This window comes from Berghia stephanieae, chromosome 10 (genome assembly GCF_034508935.2).
Source record: "Berghia stephanieae isolate SIO BIC M18660-M18661 chromosome 10, UCSD_Bste_1.3, whole genome shotgun sequence".
Taxonomy (NCBI): Eukaryota; Metazoa; Mollusca; class Gastropoda; order Nudibranchia; family Aeolidiidae; genus Berghia; species Berghia stephanieae.
This window is the reverse complement of record NC_088369.1, coordinates 519174-540678: the sequence shown is the minus strand read 5'-3', so window position 1 is coordinate 540678 and position 21505 is coordinate 519174. Positions and strand designations below refer to the sequence as shown.

Sequence of the window (21505 nt, the reverse complement as noted above, 5' to 3'; positions counted from 1 at the left end):
CTTATTTGCAGGTCTGATAACCCAATAAACCCATTGTTGTAACGGAAATCTCAATAAAATTACGCAAATCATTGTCCATTACAACAATATTAAACCAGCCCCATAAGTGGGATCGTTGTCAGACCTGCATATATTTTTCACGTGGTTCCAAATGTGTCTTTCTCAGTCAAGTGACTACATATATAGTCAAGAGGCGATCCAAATGGATTCATTCAAGAACACGGAAATATCATAGGTGTAAAACATATTATACGTCAACGGTTATCTATCCATTTGGAGAATTTCACTTCCTATCGAAGAATCTGTATGGCAATGATTGGTATTATGGTATAGCGCTTATAATACAACTAGACCATCTAGCTAGATAGAATTATAAAGATCGACAACATCCTCATTCTTTCTTTAATTTTCTTTGAGTTGTTGATGCTCCTGGGAATGAAACGGGTTTACGATGGTATCTTACCATGGCCATGGCAAGCTAACCAGTTTAAAAAACAACCAAATCATATGGTCCTGAAAGTGTGAACGAGTCAATTTAAAATGCGTTTAAAATGTGTGAAATGACCTCCAGAAAAAAAGGAAAAGAATCTTGTTACTTCAACAAAGTTCTAATAAACAGTCAGTACAGTAACATGAATCGGCAGTCAACGAGTTATAAATATTTATTATAATATAAAGCATACCTGGCGGATAATACCGAAGGAGGAACCTTTTCAACTTCATAATTATCTAGGTTATTTCAAAATATCACAATGAATCCCTTTTATCAAACAACTGTTTTTCACGCTAAAGCTTGACCCAGTCGGTTTCCAGTGGAATCCAACATGGCGATGTAAACGTTGCTAGAGATGCTTTTGTCAAAGGGAAATAACTCGCATTTATCATTCTCACACCCATTATCACACTGGCGTTGTCATATTGATTTCAATGACTTTATCATATAAACTGTCAGGTAGTTTACACATTTAAAAAAAATTTAACATTATATATATTTAACAAATATTATATCTATTCATATATAGTTGAAATGTTGCAATATAGGATAAGATTCTATTGCCCTAATATTAATAGATCATTTAATTTTTTTTTAGTCATAATATAAATATCTTGCTTGTCTCGTTTAAAACTAAACTGTCACAGTAATTGTGTGTATAACTCCAGACTATGTCAGACACTTCGCTTAAATCGATTGATTCCATCAAGTTAAACACCGATGCTTCCTCGACTGTCGAGATGCGACCTGGGAAAGTCATACGGCGACTTAAAAATCAATCAATTTATTATTATATATCTACAACGTGGTAAGGTCAAAGATAATTATAATTGCTTTCCATAATAATTGGCTCAAGCGTGATATATTTTATTCATCAGTCATGAACTCTGCTGAGTACTTGTACTTTTCAGCACTTTGAGATGGTTGGTTCCATGGAAAGTGAAAGTGCTCAACAAGTGTCATTTTATTTTTTTTATTAGATAGTCTATTACTTGAGAGCAGTACACACATGATTTATTTACATCCATTTTCATTTAAAAAGGCAATTCATAATAATAGTTAAGACAAAACATATTCTGGAGTTTGATTTCTATACATTATTCGTTTTCTTCTCCAAGATGAATGATAATAAATGTGGTCTATATGAAGATTTAAAGTTACTTTTTGAGCAGTTAAAATTCACCGTTTCTAAATGCTCATGGAAGCTGAAATTGACGCCGAGGAGAAAGAAACATTGCATTGCATTTTCAATGGTTTTGTTCTTTATTTTATGTCTACATCACACCTCTTGGATATTTCCTGATCCCGTCTCCAACTATGAGGGCTTGGTTGAAAGTTCAAAATGCCCTGCTTGTTACGGCTCACGTGTTTGCGGACTGTTTCATTACGGCCAGATAACAATGAATGGACCGTCTAAGTTTCGTGTTTTAGATTATTATAATGTGAAAAATGTTCATTTTGCTAAGCTTAAACAGGGTGATGTAGTTGTGAAAAAAATGGCGTTAGATAGTCAATTTGTTGACGTTGACAATGGTATTTGCCTTGACGCTGGTGAATCGGAAGGTTGTGACGTTGCTCATGCTTTTCCTGTGTTGCCTTTCAATACAAAGCCATTAACTCCAAGTACCCTCAAAATCAAAAATCAAAAGAACATTTTTTTCAGCTGCCCCACTCAACGATTAATAGACAAAATATGGACAAATTTCCAGGAATATGACCAGAGAGATAAGTTAACTATGTCAGATAAGTTAAAGGTTCTCTACACATTGAAAATAAATCCAGAACCTCTAATATTACAGGTAAATTGTCATCCTAATAAAAATTAAAAATCATCTCCACAACTCGTACAGCTATGTGGTCTTGTGGTATGACACTAGCTTTTGGATTGGAAGGTCCTGGGCACATAGTTGAGTCTTTGGAAAAGACTCTTTACTCACATTCTATCACCACACTCAGGTGTAAAATGAGTACCTAGCCATTAACAGTGTTGTCTCTGTCGGAAAAAATGTACCATCGCCTAACGGTGTCATGTGTTGTCTTATATGTTTAAGAGTTGCTGTTGGTCAGGACCCTTTGTAAAGCGCTTTGAGCACATTTAGTGGCTATTGCACTCTATTAACTTTCCAATCATTCTCATAATTAGCATTGCATAGCTCGTCTTCTGAGGACTATTGGCGAGTCTATTGGGTCCACTGATCTTTTGACCAGGCCTACTCTAGTGATTTTCCCTACTGACTGATATTTTGATCTGATCTAATTTGGGAGGAAGGCTCAACTATACTATACATGAAATTCTGCATAAAATTGTCTAGTCTGTTCTTGAATGTGTCAACACTTGGAGCTTCCACAACTTGTGCTGGCAATCTGTTCCATGGAATATGTTTTGCGGAAGTTAAAAATTTTTTTTGTGTGTTGAGATATCTTGTTCATTATTTGAGTGCTGTAGTCGTATTCAAATTTATTCTTGCAACCTGATAGAATAGTATAAAATGTCATTAGTGGCCAGGTATACTTATTCGTCTTTACAGACCGCTTATCGTTTACACTAAACCTGATTTGATATTGGGGGTCCCGATAGCTCAGTTGGTAGAGCCTTCGCTTCACACAGAAAGGGACCGAGATCGATCCTGGGTGCAGTCAAGATTTTTTTGCTGTCCACCCAGCAGTGAATGGGTAGCTGAATCTGTTAGATTTGATGGAAAGTACTTTGCGATATACGTCCAATTCAAAGGATAGCAAGCAATTGCTATTGTCTGTTTCACACTATAGAAACTGGGATAAACTTGGGCCGAATGACTCTGAATGACTAGTGATTTGAAATAATATATATATTTTTTAAAGCAAACAAAATAAACAAACAAACTTGAGATTTTATGTAGTGCAATATCCTCTAAACATGCACAAAGCACTCAGCATTGGAATTATTTTTTTTTTCTTGCAGACATTCCCAAAGTCAGAAGGATGGCCTTTCCCAGAATACATCGGTGCCTGTGGCCGTACTGTTGTTTTAGAGCATTGCGGAGAAGAACTCGGAGCCTTCTATCAAGCAGAATTCTCTGTGAGAGTAAGTCTGATTATATACCCTGTTGTTCAAAAATTTACCATCTCAAGAAATGATAAATATGAAATCTATTTTCTTATATTATGTACAATGACACCTCATTATATTACTTTACTCTATATTTCAAGCCTTGCTTTTTGTTAACTTAATATTTTGTATGGAGGATATCAATTCGTTCATTATATGTACTGCTAATTAAAGCTTTGGTCACTGATGTCTTCCATTGGGCGCATAAGCCATCCCTGAGGCTCTGTCTGTTAGCTGCATGGATGCCGATCTCATTCTAAGCCAAACCAGCTCCTCAGCTCTCCATCCATAAGCATCTCCAAGTCTTACCAGGGCCCACCCCCCCCCCCCCCCCCCCCCCTCCTCATCCCTTGCCACTGGTATTCCAACAAAATGGGAGTGGATAAAGAGAATGTTTTTTTTTGTTTTTGTTTTTTTAATTTTTTTTTTTTTAATTTTATTTTAAAAGCCTGTTCAATAATGAAATCCTTTGTCTAATAGTACAAGGTATTATTGGGGGTCCCAATTAGCTCAGCTGGTAGAGCACTTGCTTCACACTCAAAGGGTCCTGGATAAATCCCGGGTGCAGTCAGGATTTTTTCTGACTAGCATCCTATCCATGTGGCCTAGTGGTATGACACTCGCTTTCGGATCGGAAGGTCCTGGGTTTGAGCCTTGCTCTGCGCATAGGTGAGTCCTTGGAAAAGACTCTTTACTCACATTCTCTCACCATACTCAGGTGTAAACTGAGTACCTGGCCGTTAACAGCGTTGTCTTTGTCAGAAAAATTGTAATATCGCCTGACAGGCATCATGTCTCGTCCTACATGTTAAAAGTTGCTGTTGACCAGGGATCCCTTGTAAAGTGCTTTGAGCACATTTAGTGGATATTGCCCTGTATAAAAAAAGCTAAAAAAAAACAAATCCAAAGGGTAGCAAGCAATTTTTACTGTCTGGTTATCACGCGACAGAAGCTGGGATAAACTCTGGTTCCCCAGGCCTTATGACCCTAAAGGACTCCTACAAGGTCTCTTTGACATGTCCATTAAATCATTATTTTTCAGGAATAAAACCTTCAGAAATATGTTTTCTCACTCTTTAAATATCTATGACAGGTGATGTTGGCCTATGAGCTGATGATGATAGCTGAGACCCTGACTTCCAAGTTTGATTTTGCTTTGTACTTGACTGATTTGGAATTTAGCGATTTTGCTGTTGACTTTACTGGCAAAGTCACCATTGTAGATTTGGAGCGCATAACTGTTGTCGACAAGCTTGATGTGAAAGCACGTGAGTTTATGGATGGTTTTTATTTATATTTTATTCTTTTTTAAAAATTCTTTATTTTGTTTTTTGTTTGTTTGTATCTTTGTTTTTATTTGTTTGATTTTGTTCTTTTTTTTAATTTTCTCGTTTGTAAACAAAATATTATTATAAAATTTATAATTTTTAATTATTTTTTTTTCACTATGCTATACTTAACCCTTCTGCAGATCAAATGAATCTGAGTAAGGCATTGGAAAATATTTACACTGTACTGCATAACATGGCCGAAAGCCTGGTATAAATTCAGACCAAGTCAATGGTATGTTGTGTATGAAATGGCTTAGCCAAGAACAGAATGGCAGTGTGGTCTTGTGGTATGACACTCGCTTTTGGATCGGAAGGTCCTGAGTTTGAGTCCCACTCTGAGCAGCACATAGTTAAGTTATTGGAAAAAAGTCTCTTTACTCACATTCTTTCACTTTACTCAAGTTTAAAATGAATACCTGGCCGTTAACAACGCTGTGTCTGTTGGGAAAAAAAATTGTAATATTGCCTAACTAGCATCATGTCTTGTTCTCCATGTTATGTGTTGCTGTTGGTCAGGGACCCTTTGTAAAGCTTTGTTTAGTGGATATTGCGCTATATAGAAAAGCTGAAGTTTTTTGGGGGTTTATTTTTTTAAATTTTTTTTTATCGGGGATTTTGAATATAAATTTTTATAATGACAAAGATTTCAATGTCTCATTTCTTGTCGTTTCGGCATGAAAACCTCTTTTTGGCATCTGGTCATAGCCTGACTAAAAAATTCTGCCATAAAATAAGACGACGATCATGAAAAAAAAAGTTAATTGTGAATTGTATTAAGTAGTTCTAACTGATGGAATTATTTGTTTCCTTGAGCACTACCAGCGACAAACTCACATTTGACTTTCGTTTGGTGATTGTTGTCTTGTATCATGACGTAATCTTTTGCTATCAGGCTACAAGTTTACTAAGGCCTCGATTCAAAGTGATACTAAGCTACCAGAAGCTGTGGACTGTAAAAAGTTATGAATATGACAGCTTCAAACCAGATTAAAATGCCAATCACCGAATGTTTTGAGCTCCAGACCCTCCTTAAGCCAACAACAAAAAAAACATTGTAAACATAAACAACATACCATTGACTTGGTCTGAATTTATTTCAGGCTTTTGGCCATGGTATGCAGTAGAGTCATTCTGTCCCCTACCATCCGCTAAGAGTCCTGTCACACCTTACGAGAACAAGGGAAATAATCTGTCCAAAACAAGCATCATAAATAATACCATTTTCAAAGAGCAATGTCGCAAAATATGAAGACATGGTGGTAGGTTTGGGTTGTCAACTGACTTTTTCCCAGCAAGAAATATTATTTATGTTCTAGTGGTGTTAGATATGTGATATATTTTTTCCCCAACCGACCACATTCTTTTCCATCGTTCCCCTACCGACCAAAGCCCGATCCTCTGGGTGGGGTTCCTGACCTTTCACAGTGAGCAGGAGACACTTACTGCGTCTTCTATCCACCTGTATTTGTTTTCCAACATGCTTTCTGTCTTTGTCTTGGAATGAGATTACTTGGTTTTGTCATGGTCCTGGCTGAGAGGGAAACAGTCAAATGTATAGTTAGTTTTGGGTGAGATTTTAAGGCAATCTCAAACTAAGTACTTTGATAGTGTGCTCTTGGAATCTACATCTGTATTTCCTTTTTGAACCAATTCCTCTTTTGTCTTACCTTTTCTTGGGTGCTTTAATTGTAATTCTAGAACTTTTTACAATCCCTCTTTCCTCCTTTTTACTGGTGCTGATATGACCTTAATGTGTTGCAAGCAACGTAAAATCCTTAAAAACAACAAAACAAAGCCCGATCCCTTACCGACGACCAATTATACATTACCAAAAAACCAGATGGACGATAAATATTTCTTTGTCGTTGATCTGGTCTTTTGTTCTTTTTTGAAGCTGTTATTAATTTTTGTCTATTACTTTTAAAGGCAATGATCTATTCCAACCTGACATGATTCTGTATTGAGGCTATGAGTCGTTGCCATGGTAATAGTGGTCCTTCACACCCATTAGGCCCGTGGAGCCAGAGTTTATCGCGGTTTCTATAGCGTGAAACGGACAATAGCAATTACTTGCCTTAACCTCATCTTAATTCTCTCAGCGACAGGAGGCGCATAAGCCCTTAACAGTTTCCCTCAATTTGCTCTGGTCTCTTGCTCTAGTTCTTGCTCACTGCCATGAGTATATATGTCAACATCATGTCTTTCCCTCGTCACCAATTTGCGCCGTGTTTTTGGTCGTCCCTTTTGCCTCTTTCCTCCTGGTGTCCATCACCATAGCACAATCAAAACCCATTTTCCTCTCTCTATACATGTCCTATCCAGTTTGATCTCTTCCTATTTACCATTGCACTGACCTTCTTTGTTCCTGCCAATTCCATCACTTTCTCTGTTGTGTAGCCATCTTATTCTTTATTCTCTTCTCAGGCAATGAGTCACAATTTGTATTACTTTCAACTTTTCTAGGTGCACCTGAAGGCTGGAAAAATCTACACCAGGCCAAGTTTGAAATCTGTGTTAAAAATAAGAATTGTATGGAATTTGATACCGAAGCCGTTTGCAGTCATGAATGGAGTGACCACAACTACTATATCATGTGTCGCCGGATATTGTCACAATATTCAAACAATCCTAAATATCCCAGAGGACTTCTCCACTCCATTCCTTTACAGGTGTCATCTGCTTGGGACTTGGGTAAGTTTATATGACCTGTGCATCCAACCATAACTTTGTGAAGTATAACCCAATTTGCTTCACATAAAGTTTAAAATTCTCATAAATACTTATCCTTCAGTTCCAAAATTTTCACCTTCTGACCGACTTTTCCAGGCGTGCTTACATAATGTACTTCCTTCAAAACAGATCATAGGTGGGGTCTGTTGACATTCCCTGGTGGGCAGGAGGTCACTTGCTGTGTTTTCTATCCCCCTTTATCTGTTTCAGGGTTGATTTCTGTCTTTGTCTTGGAATGGGGTGACTTTGTTTGCCCTTGTCTGGACCAGAGTCCTTAGCTGAGAGAGCGAGACAGTCAACTTTGTATTTTTGGGGGGGAGATATCATGTGTATTATTTTCCTTGTGAATACCCACTGTTATATACTGTAATATTTAGTTTTGTTTTGAAAGCATTTGAGTGTATTACTCTCGATGGAATCCTGTGCTTGTGTCTAGATTGGACTTCTAGGTGATCTCAAACGAAGTATATTGATAATTTGCTCTTGGAATTTACATCTTTTCCCTATCCGAACCAGTCCCTCTTGTTTTCCTTTTCTCAGGTGGTTTAATTGAAGGCTGGTTTTCCAAAACTAGTTAAGTCAATTTTTCTACTTTTTGAAATTTTCCATCAATGAGATAAATTGAAACGTAAATTATATTTTAAGCATCAAGCACAAGAATTTCCCTAGATTTGTGTGGATTTGAAGTTTAAATATGATAAAATTATAGACCGAATGAGAAATTTTAGAGGAAATAATTCTCAATATCTCAAAATGGGAAGAACGAAGTAAGGGAGTTTTGGAAAACCACTCTTCAATTGTAAATATAGATTTTTAAAAAAAACAACTATCTCCACCTTCTTCCTTTTTTCTGGCACTGAAATGACTTAAATGTCGCAAGCCCTGTAAAACCCTTAAAAACAAAAGTCGGCCTTGGAAAACAAGCAGGTCAGTGCCAAAAATGAATTTGTATGTTATAGATAATCTGCATTTTGGAATACAAAAATACCAAAGTTAAGCTTAACTCTTTGATTTAGAGAGCTGGCCAATATAACCCCAGTTTACAGTGGGCGTTAAGCGTAATAAATATGTTGTCACTTGTGGTGTCATGAGCAAAACCAAATTATCAAAAAATGCTAATTATATCACTGATGGGTGGTGTTTGTGTAAATTGTTGGCATGGCATTAATGTACACAAAATTATGAAGTGCATGCAGTAATCTGTGTAACTGTCACTGGTTCGCCCAAGAAATTATCCTGTTGGTCCATGTTACTTCTGACATGTAGCAACGTAGGGTGTGGCAAGGCAATATTCTTATCCAACAGATTTCAAAACTCCATGTTACTTCTGACATGTAGCAACGTAGGGTGTGGCAAGGCAATATTCTTATCCAACAGATTTCAAACTCCATGTTACTTCTGACTGTAGCAACGAAGGTGGCAAGGCAATATCTTATCCAACAGATTCAAAACTCCATGTTACTCTGACATGTAGCAACGTAGGGTGTGGCAAGGCAATATTCTTATCCAACAGATTTCAAAACAAAAGGTTCTTCCATGATGGATTTAAGATTTAAGCTGCATTTAAGATTGCAACTCAACCAGCAGTCAATGATCACATTCCCATTGTTCATAATAATAATAATGATGTTAGTAGAGGGGCCAAGTTGATCCCAGATGTAGTCCAGATTATTTTCTGCCTCTCCCCCCCCCCCCCTTGTCATCCAGCAGTGATTGAGTAGTTGGCTCTGTTAGATCTGATGGAAAGTACGCTGTTAATGACCAGGTACTCATTTTACATCTGAGTACAGTAAGAGAATGTGAGTAACGAGCCTTTTCTAAAGACTCAACTCTGGTTGCTCAGAGCCAGACTTGAACTCAGGTCCTTCCGATCGGAAGGCCAGTGTCATAGTACCATTAGACCCATATCCGCACATTTTAAAATTTTAAATTTTGCTGTTATATCTTTATTTTTAGAATACCACCTGAATATGTGCGCCAACCCACGACCTCCAGCCAATCGCTTGAATTCCAAGGCCAAACTGGTCCAGGCCCTGAAAAGTTTGAAGGAAGAGTTCAAGAAACGGGAGGATTTGTTCAAAGACCTCGTCAGGAAAAGATTATGATTAGGGTTTTCTATAGAAGCAGACCTGCCAACCACTGCCAAAAATTCATAGATTGGCTCCCATTTCACAACTTCATTCAAAGTTATTAGAAATGAAAGTTGATGCCAGACGACATCATTTTTAAGATTTTGGAGTTTTATTTAATCCTTTGTGGTGTGAATTATTGATTTTTAGTTAACTATAGCGACTACAATATTATCTCAAAAAAATTACACAATTTTTAAATTTTCAAGTGTTCAAGTTTGTAGAAGGCATTCAAGAATGCTGTCAATCCTGTGATAATATGGCTATATTAACCTACTGTCTCAAAAGGGCTTTCTCTGTAGGTGGAATGCGCTATCCCATACCTGCCGAATCTTACAAATTTTTCGTAATTTTAAGAATTTTAGACAAATTTCATGGCTAATTATGAAAATACGAAATATTATGGAAAATTATGAATTTTAAATTCTTAGAAATACTTGAATAATGATGATGATGATGATGATGATAATAAGGATAATAATAATAATAAAAATAATAATAATAATAATAATAATAAAAATAATAATAATAATAATAAAAATGATAATAATAATAATAACCATGATAAGAAGAAGAAGAACTACTTCTACTACTACTACTACTACTACTACTACTACTACTACTACTACTACTACTACTACTACTACTACTACTACTACTACTACTACTACTACTACCACTACTACCAATACTACTACTACTACAATAATAATAATAATGATGATAACAATAATAATGATGATGATAATAATAATATTAATAATTACTATAATAATAATAATGATTATGATGATGATGATAATTATAACAATAATAAAGCATTTCTACAGGGCATAATATGACGATGTAATGTTAAAGTGATTATGAATGTCAATTTGAGTGTAATATTTGTCTAATAATCAAGTCAAAAGTCAATAAGATAAGATAAAATAACACCGAAATGCCTCATGTGTTCGTTCGTCTTCACATCTTTTTTATCAAAAATCAAAAGCCAAAAGTCAACAACATTGCAGTCCAAACAGTTCAGAATAAAGGCAAATTATAATTTCGTAAACAAAGGGAAGTAATACAATAAATTCTTCATTCATCTATATTTTCAACATACTCCAACCTGGTCTTAGCCTATGTAAGACCAAACAATCCAAATTTAATCAACCAAAATAAAATAAAAATAATAAAAATAAAAAAAAGCCAACAAAAGCAAAAACAAAACAAAACAAACCCCCAAATTAAGAGTAAAACAAAATGACAAAATGCACTGTCTGGTTCAACTGGTATTCCCAAACACCCCAAAAAATTTACATGATCTTCCTCCTACCCTAAGTAAACCGCCCTCTCCTAAGAAAGACGATAGCCGCCTTTCCAAATGACTCGTCCCTTCTCAAGATAACTTACCTCTTCTCTGAAGTACTGATTCTGAAGGGATTTGAACAGAAACAGTTTAGCCTCAGTCAGTTCCTTGTTGTGGTCATCCTTAATTTTTCGTACCTTTTTCACAAAACTCAATACTAAGACAATTACTCTCAGTAACTTTCCAAAGCTAGAAAATCTTCCGAAATCTATAAGGGGTGTGGTGTCTGTTTCAACAGAACACACATTTGGTGTCTCTATCATCTCTTGTTCTTCCTGTATTGAGTCAACGTCATATTCAGTGAGTGTCTCTTCATCACTATGTGTCTGTTGTTCTTTTAACCAGTCAGGTCCTCTTAGCCACTTGTGTGAGGTCAGTAAGACACTAGCACTCACGCCTCTAGTCAGAAAGTCAGCGGGATTTGTCTCACCTGAGCAATGTCTCCAATGTGATGGGTCAGTCAAATTTTGAATCTCGATCACACGATTGCGGATGAATTGCTTCCATCTTGCTGGGTCCCCCTTTTTCCAATTTAATACTATCTGAGAGTCAGACCAAAGGGTGTATCGAATGTTAGTGTTCAACTCAAGGGAGGTTATAATAAATTTCAAAAGTCTTGCGCCTAAAAGAGCAGCCAATAGTTCAAGTCTGGGTAAGGTGACCTTTTTGAGGGGTGCCACTTTGACTCTTGACATCACCAAGGAAATGTTAATCTGGTTTCCATCTGTGGTTTTCATGTAAGCACAACATCCGTATGCTTTTTCAGAGGAATCAGCATAAATCAACAGCTGTTTTGTTTCATCACTTGTCCAAAGCCTGAGTGTGATACAGCGAGGTTTCCGCCATTTCTTTATTTCTTGTAAATCCTCCATCCACTTGTTCAATTTCTTTTGTATCTCTTCAGGGAGCACTTCATCCCAATCAAGTCCTTGTCTCCATGTCTCTTGAAAGATTATTCTTAAGGAGATTGTGAATGGAGTGAGAAATCCCAGAGGATCAAACAACCTGGCTGTGATACTCAGAAGTAGTCTCTTTGTGAAAAGACATGACTCTTGGATTGGTAATGTTTCAAAAACAAAGCTATCTTCTTCTGTATTCCAGGAAAGACCAAGTAGCTTTGTGGTACTGTTCCCAACAAATCCATCAAATGTCTTTAATATGTCATCTTTCTTCTCCTTGCAATTGGATGTCCACTTTGTTAATTCAAAACCTCCTTGCTGCATTACACAGTGTGCCTCAGTCATCATGTTCAAAACATCTTCTTCGTGGTCTGCTCCAGTGAGCCAATCATCTACATAGAGGTTGCTTTTCAGCTCTTCAATGGTGGGTGAAACTTCAAAGGTCGACAAGTGTTTTCTTATCGTGGCATTGAGCAAAAATGGACTGCAAGCATTCCCAAAACAAACCCTCTCAAATTTCATTGAGAGAATCTGGCCATTGACATTCCACAAAAATCTGTGAACATCTTGATCTGGTGAACAGAGATTGATTTGTAAGAATGCCTTCCTGATGTCAGCGGTTAGTCCAAACTTCCATCTTCTGAATCTGAGAAGTATCTGTACCAAATCTGGTATAAGTTTTGGTCCAACCTCCATGCAATCATTCAAGGATACATCATTTATGCCTTTGCAAGAAGCATCAAAAACGGGTCTTTCTTAGTAGACAAACTATCCTTTCTCACCACAGGGCGATGCGGTAAATAATAGATAGATCTGTCCTCGATTTCCAAGTCTCCTTGGGGTACCTCTGAGATGATACCCTCATTTTCATATTCTGAGAGTACTGAGTCATATTTCTCTCGTAAGCATAAATATTTATCCAGCTTCCTGGTCAAGCTGTTCAAGCGTTTTTCTGCAGTCTCTCTATTGTTTAACAACAAATTTTTGCAACCCACATTTTTCCATGGCAACCTGACAGTGTACCTACCTTCATTGTAATCAATCTGATCTGAAAAGGAAGTCAAAAATTCATTCTCAGTCTTCTCATCACTTACCTCATCTGGATCAATTCCAATAGATTCTAGTTCCCACATTTTACGAACAGTTCCATCAGAGACTGCTGTCTGACAAAACATTATCTGAGATTTTTTACTTTGAACAATTTCACCAGATTGGTCTCTCAAGCAAGCCCCAGACAACATCCACCCAAAGACAGTTTTTTGAGCTACCAAACCTGTGGATAATGAACCTTTCTGATCTTTAATAAGAGACCAATACCAATCCAATCCTATCAAAACATCTACCTTGACAGTTTCACTAATCTGATAATTTTCAACAAAAGAGATGTCAGGGAACTCCGACAGTACTTCCTTGTCTACTGCTGATCGAAACATAGGGGCGCAATTTCATACCAATTAAATTGATTTTATTTCCCAAAAACTCTAATTGGAAAACTTCCTTTTGCTCTGGTTTTCCACTATCTCCCCAAAACAATGATATTTTAGATTAATCTGGTCAACTCTTTTCAATCTAAGTTTCTTAGCGCAGTCTCTAGTGATAAAGGATCTGTCAGACCCGCTGTCAAACATGATGCAGACCTTGATACCCTGAACCATCACATGTACAACTTGCATAAGTGTGGTTAACTTCTGTGAATGCACATGTGAGAGTCCAACATGCACTGAGGGGTCAGCATCAGATCTAACAGCTGTCTGGTCAGTCTGTTTTGGATTGATCTTTTGTTTACACAATACTGAATGATTGGATCCCTTGCAAAAGTAACACGAATGATTACAGTCTCTTGAGAGATGTCGACCTAAACACTTGAAACAAAGTCCCATTTTCTTAATTTTATCTTTTCTTTCCTCAAAGTTCAAGGACCTAATATCCTCACATTTGTCTGCGTAATGAGTCTGACCACAAAACACACATATTCTTTTAGAATTGGAATCATGTACAACAAAAGAAGATGCAGTGGGGTGGTATTTCTTCTCCTTATAATCACAACGACCGGATCCACTCGATTTTTCGGGCTGGAACGTCTGGGATCGCTCCCTTCTACGAATTTCCTCAAACAAGAATGTAAGGAGATATTCCAGGTCTCCTTCGTGCCCCTCACCGTTCCTGGCCCACTCCAATCGAATTGTAGCTGGAAGCTGATGCAACACGAGTGGGGTAAGGAAAACGCCATACTGCTGCCCACTGATGTTCAAATTGTCCAAACTGCGCACATGATTTTGTATGCTGTCATACAAGTTCCATAGGCTTTTTACCGAAGTTGAGTTATCTTTCGAAACAGAATTTCCTCGTAAAAGGTCCTGGATATGACCAAAAATTATCCTTTTTGGTCTACCAAATTGTTTTTGTAGAATGTCCTTAGCGTTTCCATAATTTCCTTCAGTTAAGGAAAGTCCTATTATGGCCGATGCTGCCTCACCCGTGACTAATGATTGACGACAGGTAAACTTATTGATGATTGGAATAGAAGATGAATCAATAACTGCCGAAAATTTGTCCCAAAATGGTTGCCATTCATTATAGTCTCCAGAAAAGGTAGGAAGTTCTAGTTTTGGTAATTTCGCATACTATTATTTGTCGCACTATTCGAACGAGTCGTTTCATTGTTAACGCTATTACTAGTCTGTTGCGCTAAAGAACCAAGTTTTCCTTTAGCCTTCAAAAGTATGTCCATCTTTCCATCACGAAAGTCGGGCTGCATCATCAATGTCACTTTCTAATTCATCAATGTTGTTTCCTAAAGCACATTCCACTTCTAATTGCACATTGTCTAGAATTTTCAACCGTTTTTTCGAATTCATCAATAAGTGCTGTAAGTTCGATGTGTTCAATGTCTGTTTTTCGCAAAGAATCGTCTAATCTTTTCCTGCTCGAGTCAGCCAGCCTCTTGCCGCTACTCATTTTCTTTTCGCTTCGTCATTCATAGTAGAAGCGCACAATATTCAATTAAGTAAACATCAAGTGTTATTTTCAAGTACTCCAAATCAGTCAACACGATAGCAGCATCAAAATGTCAAAAACACGAAAAATGCATCCAATTTTTAGTTTGGCCTATATGTGTCCAATGGTGTGTCAAATTTATCGAAAAACGAATGTCGATACTTGGCCTTACTATGACCTGAAACCAAGGCCTAGTAGTTCAGAATTCAGACGAACGAGTTCAAACTGTGAATTCCATCACTCTAAAAGTTGTTAAATCTTTACCTTATGACTCCCGGGTTTCGGCACCATGTAATATTTGTCTAATAATCAAGTCAAAAGTCAATAAGATAAGATAAAATAACACCGAAATGCCTCATGTGTTCGTTCATCTTCACATCTTTTTTATCAAAAATCAAAAGCCAAAAGTCAACAACATTGCAGTCCAAACAGTTCAGAATAAAGGCAAATTATAATTTCGTAAACAAAGGGAAGTAATACAATAAATTCTTCATTCATCTATATTTTCAACATTGAGGTTGTTCATATACGATTTCAGAAATTACTAATTTCCTTATCAAATTACTAAAAATTGATATAAAAATGACTAAATTTGAAGTTTTCCATTTGGCAGGTCTGCCATCCTCTGAAGCCAAGGAACTCTCCCAGGCTGATTATATCAGAAAACACTTAAAGACAGAACTTTTTGCCAGGGCTTATGACTTATGCTTTCTCCATTTCAATGCATTTGTTAGGTATTTCATTTTGGTCTTTGAATTGTTCATTCAAAATCATTTGACATAGTGACAATATCTTATGTACATACTGATGCTTTTAAAAGCCGGACAGTTATGGATATAGTATGTGAGGTGAAATCAATTATTTTTTGAGTGTGTTACATTGTATGGTCATTGCAATCTGTTCTTGTATGATATGTGTGTGAGATTATGAGTGTATGTGTCTTTGTTTGTTTGAAATTCGTAGACCATTGCATTGTAGAGAGACTCTGAGCACCTTGGTAGATAAGTTTAATTTTTGAATTGAGGAGGATGAATATATAGTTTCATAATGTGCATAAAACGTTGCCAATGCAATGTGGTTTTGGGAACTTGTTCCAACATTTGACACACAGGAGTTCAAGAATCTATGTGGTCTAGTGGTATGACACTCGTTTTCAGATCGGAAGACCTGGGTTCAAGCCTTACTTGGCATATAGTTGAGTCCTTGGAAAAGCCTCTTCACTCACATTCTCTCACTATGTAAAATGAGTACCAGGCCATTAACAGCGTTGTTTTGTCCGAAAAAAAAAAATGTAATATCGCCTAACAGGCATTATGTCTCGTCCTACATGCTAATTTTTGCTATTGGACTGGGACCCCTCGTAAAATGCTTTGAGAATTCGAGTGGACATTGCGCTATATAAAAACTCATTAAAAAAAAATTAAAAATTTTAGATTTCATAACTTTTTAACTTTACTTTTTTTTTTTCTTGTTTTTTTGCCTTGACTTCATCCAGATATATTACTGTTTTGAGATGATTGATCACTTATGTAAGAAACTTATACGATTCTAGCATGTTTTTTTGGCTTCTGCCAAGAGCGTGCTGGAATCCAGCGAGTACTATAAAACTTCCCTGAAAATCATATTACAACACGAGGCAACAATCACCAAAGAAAAGTTAAAATTGAGTCTTTGTTTTTAGCACTGGATGAAAACAATGATCCTTTAGAATACAATTCCCACTGCTATCATTCTCTCTGTGGTCGTTGCCTAGTGTTATCACTTATATTTTTGACCAGTGTCACACTCAGAGTTTACGAAGGCAATGATCTGACTGAGTCATTAGTGCTCAAGGAAACCATGATCCATTGGTTGAACTTTTGAATACAGCTCACTGCTCATGTGACCTTACTGTCTCAAACGATATCAAGTTCATAAAAAGAGAAGAAAAAAAAAAAAAGAAAGAAAAAAACCCCCAAAAAAACAAACAACCTAAAAAAGGTATGAAACTAATAACTGATGTTGAGTATAATTTATTGTATTTTACTTTCTCTTTACTATATCTAAATATATTATTATGAATTGACATTCCCATTTTGACATCAAAATTACTTCAAGTTCAAGTTCTATAAATTCCAAAACTGGGCGGGTCTTTTGACTTTCCATGATGGGCGGAGGGATTACTTTTGCTGTTTCTTCTTTATCCCTGTATTGGGTTTTCCTTTTGCAAGTTGCTCTCGGTTTTTGTATTGTTCCTTTTTTTGAGAGTTGATATTTTTTTTCCTGTAAATCATCTCTCTCTTATATACTATTATACAAGGGCGGGAGATATATAAGTAATGTTTTGTTATAACTTTTTTTGTTTTCAACAGCACATGCAAACATAATACATGTAAAGAAAGCTTTGAATTTCAGCTGCGTATCGCACCATTTATTTTCCAACATAATCACCATCACGAGCAACACAGAGCTGCCAACACCGAACTAATTGGCGCATGCCATCAACGATGAATCCTGGTGATTTTGCTCGGCACCACTGCCTCCAAATCACTCTTGTAATGGTTTTCTTTCAAATACTTCTTGAGCTGGGGAAACAAGAAATAGTCAGATGGGGAAAGATCCGGACTAAAGGCAGGCCTTGGGTGCTGTAGGGTCGGACATTTGAACCAAATTTGACAAAAAGTGTGTGTGTGGTCGTGCATTGTCATGCTGCAATGTTGATTCTCTACAACTTCGAACCTGTGCGAGTCTAATTTTGAGGGCTCGTAGAGTTGAAACATATTGTCTAGAGTTCACTGTTTGCCCTTGTTCAAGAAATTCCGCGTGGTCAAGGCCTTCCAATGTCCCAGAAAATGGTAATCTAGACCTTTTTTTGCAGAGACAATGACTTTGAATTTCCTTGGGCTTGGAGAAGATTTTTGCCTGTACTCCATCGAGTGCAATTTGGTTTCAGGGGTCAGGGGTCATAGTGGTGGATGAAAGATTCATCACCAGTCAGAATTTCCTGCAGAAAAGTCTCTCCTTTCTTGTCATATCGTTTTAAATATTGGGTACAAATGTCTTTTCTCTGCACTTTCATTTCTGAAGTTAGCTGTCTTGGGACCCATTTTTTCAACTGCGTTGTGTTTGTAAGTTATTGGTGTCACTCAATTATGAACACACATGATGTCTCATGAATTAGTTGTTGCACATGAGTGTAGAAGTATGGTTTGAGAGTATGTGTGCGAAGTTTCATAATTGTACCTAAAATATGATTTGATTTATGTATTTTTGTTTTTGTGAAATGTTTGTAATTCCTTTTTTATTATCGTTGTATAAAAAATGAATAAGTAAACTAAAAAAAACAAAACAACATCCCTTTATTCATCCCCTAAGGGTAGTTTGTCTTTGATGTCTATTCCAAGGGAAAACTGGAATAACCCAGGCATTAGCCGCCTTGCTGCATTGCAAAGTGAGCTAAGGCGTGGTGACTTGCTCAAGGCCGCACAGCTAGACGGGTAGTCAAACTCGTTACCTTTTGAGTATGAAGCAAAGACCATACCGCTGAGCCACGCTGCCTCATTACAAGTACAAGTACAAGTCCCCAACACCCACAAATATCATTCGTCTTAGTTTAGTTTTTCATAGTTGTTTGTTAAGATGCAAGTTAAGAAACTGAATAAAACTTCTATCTTAAAATCTGTATTGATTTTATTTTTTCAATTTGTGAATGCATTTTCACTATGTTTTTCACAATGAAAACAAAACTGGATCCTGTGGTATATCCTTGGGTAAGGCACTTTAGACAAATTTAATCACAATGGTGTGAAGAAGCTGACTGGGTGGGGTTCTTGATCTCCCGTCTTCTAAACCCCTATATCTGTTTTCTGTTTGTCTTGGAATGAAATTACTTGGATTTGTCCTTTCCCTTGGCTGGGAGTCAAATGCATAGTAATAATTTTGGGAGACGATATTTTGTTGTTGTAAACATTCTCTCTGTTCTAGTTGTTTTGAATATATAATGTAAGCATTTGAGCGTGTTCCTCTTAGTCAGAACCTGTGCTTGTATCTGGATGAGACTAATGATTATGACCACCTCGTTTCATTGTATTGATTGTATACAACCAGCTATATTTGTCCGAGCTGACTTGAGGGTTTGTCACAAATCACGCTGTTTGATTGGTTGGAAAAAAAATATACTGATTAACATGATGTCTAGGTGTGATCATTTGTCTTTTCATAGTGGGCGTGGGCAGTGAGGCACATACTGTGTCTTCTCAATCTATTTTCCAACTTGCTCTCTGCCTTTGTCTCGGAATGAGATTACTTTATTTTTTCTGGCCCTGGCCGTAATCATTAGCTGAGTGGGAAGCAGTCAAATTTAGAGTTTTAGTTTGGGGAGATAACATGTTTCCCCTTGTAAATAATCTATCCGTTATTTATTGTTCCTTTTTTGTTTGTTTTGAATATCATTAAAAAGATTTGTAAACATTTAAGTGCGCTCATCTGAGTGGGGGTCTTGTGTTTATGTCTGGATAAGACTTTAAGGGGATTTCAATCTAAGTACACTGATAGTTTGCTTCTGGATTCTACATCTGTTCTATATTTGAACCATTCCCCTTTGTCTTTCCTTCTCTCTAGTACTTTTGATCGTAAAGCTGGGTTTATTATTTTTTTACCATATCATTTTCTTTCTTTTTACTGGCACTGAAATGACCTAAGCGTGTCGCAAAAAACCCATAAAAACTCTATAACAAATCTTGTGCGATCATCCGACCCCCCCCCCCCCCCCCCCCCCCTGACTTTGATCTTCCGGTCATGTCAGGTTGGACATTTTGAAGGAATCATATAAAGAACTAGGAAAATATTGTTTTTGAATTTACTACTGATCTCTGGGGCAGCGTGACTCAGCGGTACGGTATTTTCTTCGTACCTGAAAGATACCGAGTTCGATCACCCGCCGCTGCCCCGTGTGACATTGAGCAAGTCACCTCACCCGAGCTCAATTGGCGGCGCTGTAGTGCGGCTGATGCCTGGGTTATTCCAGTCTTCCATTGGAATAGACCCTAGAAACAAATTACCCCTATGGGACGAATAGAGGGAATTTTATTTATTTTGTTATTTCATTTTAAAATATCATTTTCCCCCCAAGGTGCATGTTGAGCGAAGTCATTAAATTTAAACATAAAACTATCATATGATATGATATGATATAAGTCCAGATTTATGTAGGCTTTTACAGCCTTTTATCTGCTCTTGTGCATTCGTGAACGTATATAATTCAAGTCTCTCAAAACTGGGCATGCCACATAGTGGAAGGAGGTGTCTGAATTTAACTTTACAAACAGTATTTTTCTGTTTCACAATGAGCATCAAGACGGCACTTGAATGCCTGCAATGAAGGGGCGTCGACAACTATCCTATTATCTCTTTCTTTTTGCGGGCGCTGAAATGACCTAAAAGCGTCGAATGGGTTTTATAATTAAATCCTTAAAACAAGCAAATCTAAATAGATCTTTGTGATGGAGGATGACTAAGGAGGACAGACTAAAGCCTTCGTTTAACCTGACACTGAATTGTTGATAATTATTTATTTTGACCAACGCCCCTTTTTCCTGAAACTAAGGGCAGTAAGGCAGAAAATTAAAAGCAAAAAAAACTTCCGGTAGACACGCAATGGAAATAAATCTTGACAACTTTGTCAACAATGGCAAAGAAGTGACGGAGATGTCTACGTAAATATTAAAAAAAAAAAAAAAAAAAAACATTTAGTAATTTAACAACGGTTTTAGAGAGAAAAACCTATTATGGCTGACGAGCAAGCTAACACCAGCTTGCCTCCATCTGGGGCAGCGACCCCGAAAGGAAAGGTAATCAGAGAAGTAGAAGTTAGAGTTAGAAAAAGAAGTGTGTATGAGTATGAGTGTATGGTCATGATGATCACAGTCACAGTCAAATTCAATTCAGTCAAACAAATTAATAAGAATAAATCACTGTTGTATAAATTTATCAAACACCTTGTCAGTCAGTCTAGCACTTTATTTTTTCCCTTTTAACAAAGTTGTTGTTTATGTATTGGATCAGTAAAATTATGGGAAGTAAGGAGAGAGTAAAATATATGAATAAAATAATAATATTGTACTCTATGGGAAAAAAAATAGAACCTAAAATTTTCTTTGCTTAAGTCTTGAGTGGTTTAGAAAAAAATTGAGCCAGTTAAACCCTGTGGTCTAGTCTGTACTGTATAAAATTTCATTTTAAATTTATTCAAATAACAAGACCTTTTAATTTTCAGTTCGGTTTATAATGAAGAAAAAAATGTACTTGTTCAAAATATCACAGAGAAAATATTCTAATGGAAAAATGATCTGGTGTCATCCTGTTAATCAATTTTGTCAGAGACTGATCATTCCACATTCTGCGTGGCTCAGCTGTCCGGTGTTTGCTTCGTACCCGAAAGGTATCGAGTTCGATCACCCACCACTGCGCTGTGTGGTCTTGATCAAGTCACCTCCTCCTAGCTCAATTT

The 21505-nt window shown here is 36.9% G+C and overlaps 6 protein-coding genes across 6 annotated transcripts in view; 2 read left to right on the top strand and 4 right to left on the bottom strand.

The window, feature by feature from the left end:
* Positions 1 to 859, bottom strand: part of LOC144956020 (uncharacterized) — a 15830-nt gene extending 14971 nt beyond the window's left edge. Inside the window, exon 1 of the mRNA XM_078886308.1 lies at positions 684 to 859. Within this exon, the coding sequence (XP_078742434.1) occupies positions 684 to 723 (40 nt within the window). The 5' untranslated portion in view covers positions 724 to 859. The remainder of the gene's footprint in view (positions 1 to 683) is intronic.
* A 511-nt stretch (positions 860 to 1370) lies between these two features.
* Positions 1371 to 10264, top strand: LOC144956019 (divergent protein kinase domain 2A-like). The gene is made up of 5 exons (XM_078886307.1): positions 1371 to 2292; positions 3435 to 3557; positions 4675 to 4849; positions 7376 to 7603; positions 9599 to 10264. The coding sequence occupies exons 1-5, from the start codon at positions 1612 to 1614 to the stop codon at positions 9745 to 9747; spliced, it is 1356 nt and encodes a 451-aa protein (XP_078742433.1). The 5' UTR covers positions 1371 to 1611; the 3' UTR covers positions 9748 to 10264.
* Positions 10265 to 11109: 845 nt separating this feature from the next.
* Positions 11110 to 12717, bottom strand: LOC144955963 (uncharacterized). The gene has a single exon (XM_078886226.1). It carries the CDS (start codon positions 12715 to 12717, stop codon positions 11110 to 11112), a length of 1608 nt encoding a protein of 535 aa, XP_078742352.1.
* Positions 12718 to 12740: 23 nt separating this feature from the next.
* On the bottom strand, positions 12741 to 13454 carry LOC144955962 (uncharacterized). Its single transcript, XM_078886225.1, has one exon. It carries the CDS (start codon positions 13452 to 13454, stop codon positions 12741 to 12743), a length of 714 nt encoding a protein of 237 aa, XP_078742351.1.
* A 48-nt stretch (positions 13455 to 13502) lies between these two features.
* Positions 13503 to 14979, bottom strand: LOC144955961 (uncharacterized). The gene is made up of 2 exons (XM_078886224.1): positions 14844 to 14979; positions 13503 to 14503 (listed from the first exon to the last, which is right to left on the bottom strand). The coding sequence occupies exons 1-2, from the start codon at positions 14977 to 14979 to the stop codon at positions 13503 to 13505; spliced, it is 1137 nt and encodes a 378-aa protein (XP_078742350.1).
* A 5642-nt stretch (positions 14980 to 20621) lies between these two features.
* Positions 20622 to 21505, top strand: part of LOC144956018 (uncharacterized) — a 63170-nt gene continuing 62286 nt past the window's right edge. The window contains exon 1 of the mRNA XM_078886306.1: positions 20622 to 20846. Coding sequence (XP_078742432.1) covers positions 20784 to 20846 — 63 coding nt within the window. The 5' untranslated portion in view covers positions 20622 to 20783. The remainder of the gene's footprint in view (positions 20847 to 21505) is intronic.

Coding starts and splice junctions, on each gene's coding strand:
- LOC144956019 (XM_078886307.1), top strand. CDS start 1,612: ATGAATGATAATAAATGTGGTCTATATGAAGATTTAAAGTTACTTTTT. Junction 2,293..3,434: donor CAGAACCTCTAATATTACAG/GTAAATTGTCAT, acceptor TTTTTCTTGCAG/ACATTCCCAAAGTCAGAAGG. Junction 4,850..7,375: donor CAAGCTTGATGTGAAAGCAC/GTGAGTTTATGG, acceptor CAACTTTTCTAG/GTGCACCTGAAGGCTGGAAA.
- LOC144955963 (XM_078886226.1), bottom strand. CDS start 12,717: ATGGAGGTTGGACCAAAACTTATACCAGATTTGGTACAGATACTTCTC.
- LOC144955962 (XM_078886225.1), bottom strand. CDS start 13,454: ATGTTTCGATCAGCAGTAGACAAGGAAGTACTGTCGGAGTTCCCTGAC.
- LOC144955961 (XM_078886224.1), bottom strand. CDS start 14,979: ATGAGTAGCGGCAAGAGGCTGGCTGACTCGAGCAGGAAAAGATTAGAC. Junction 14,504..14,843: donor GGTTGAAAATTCTAGACAAT/GTGCAATTAGAA, acceptor GTCAATCATTAG/TCACGGGTGAGGCAGCATCG.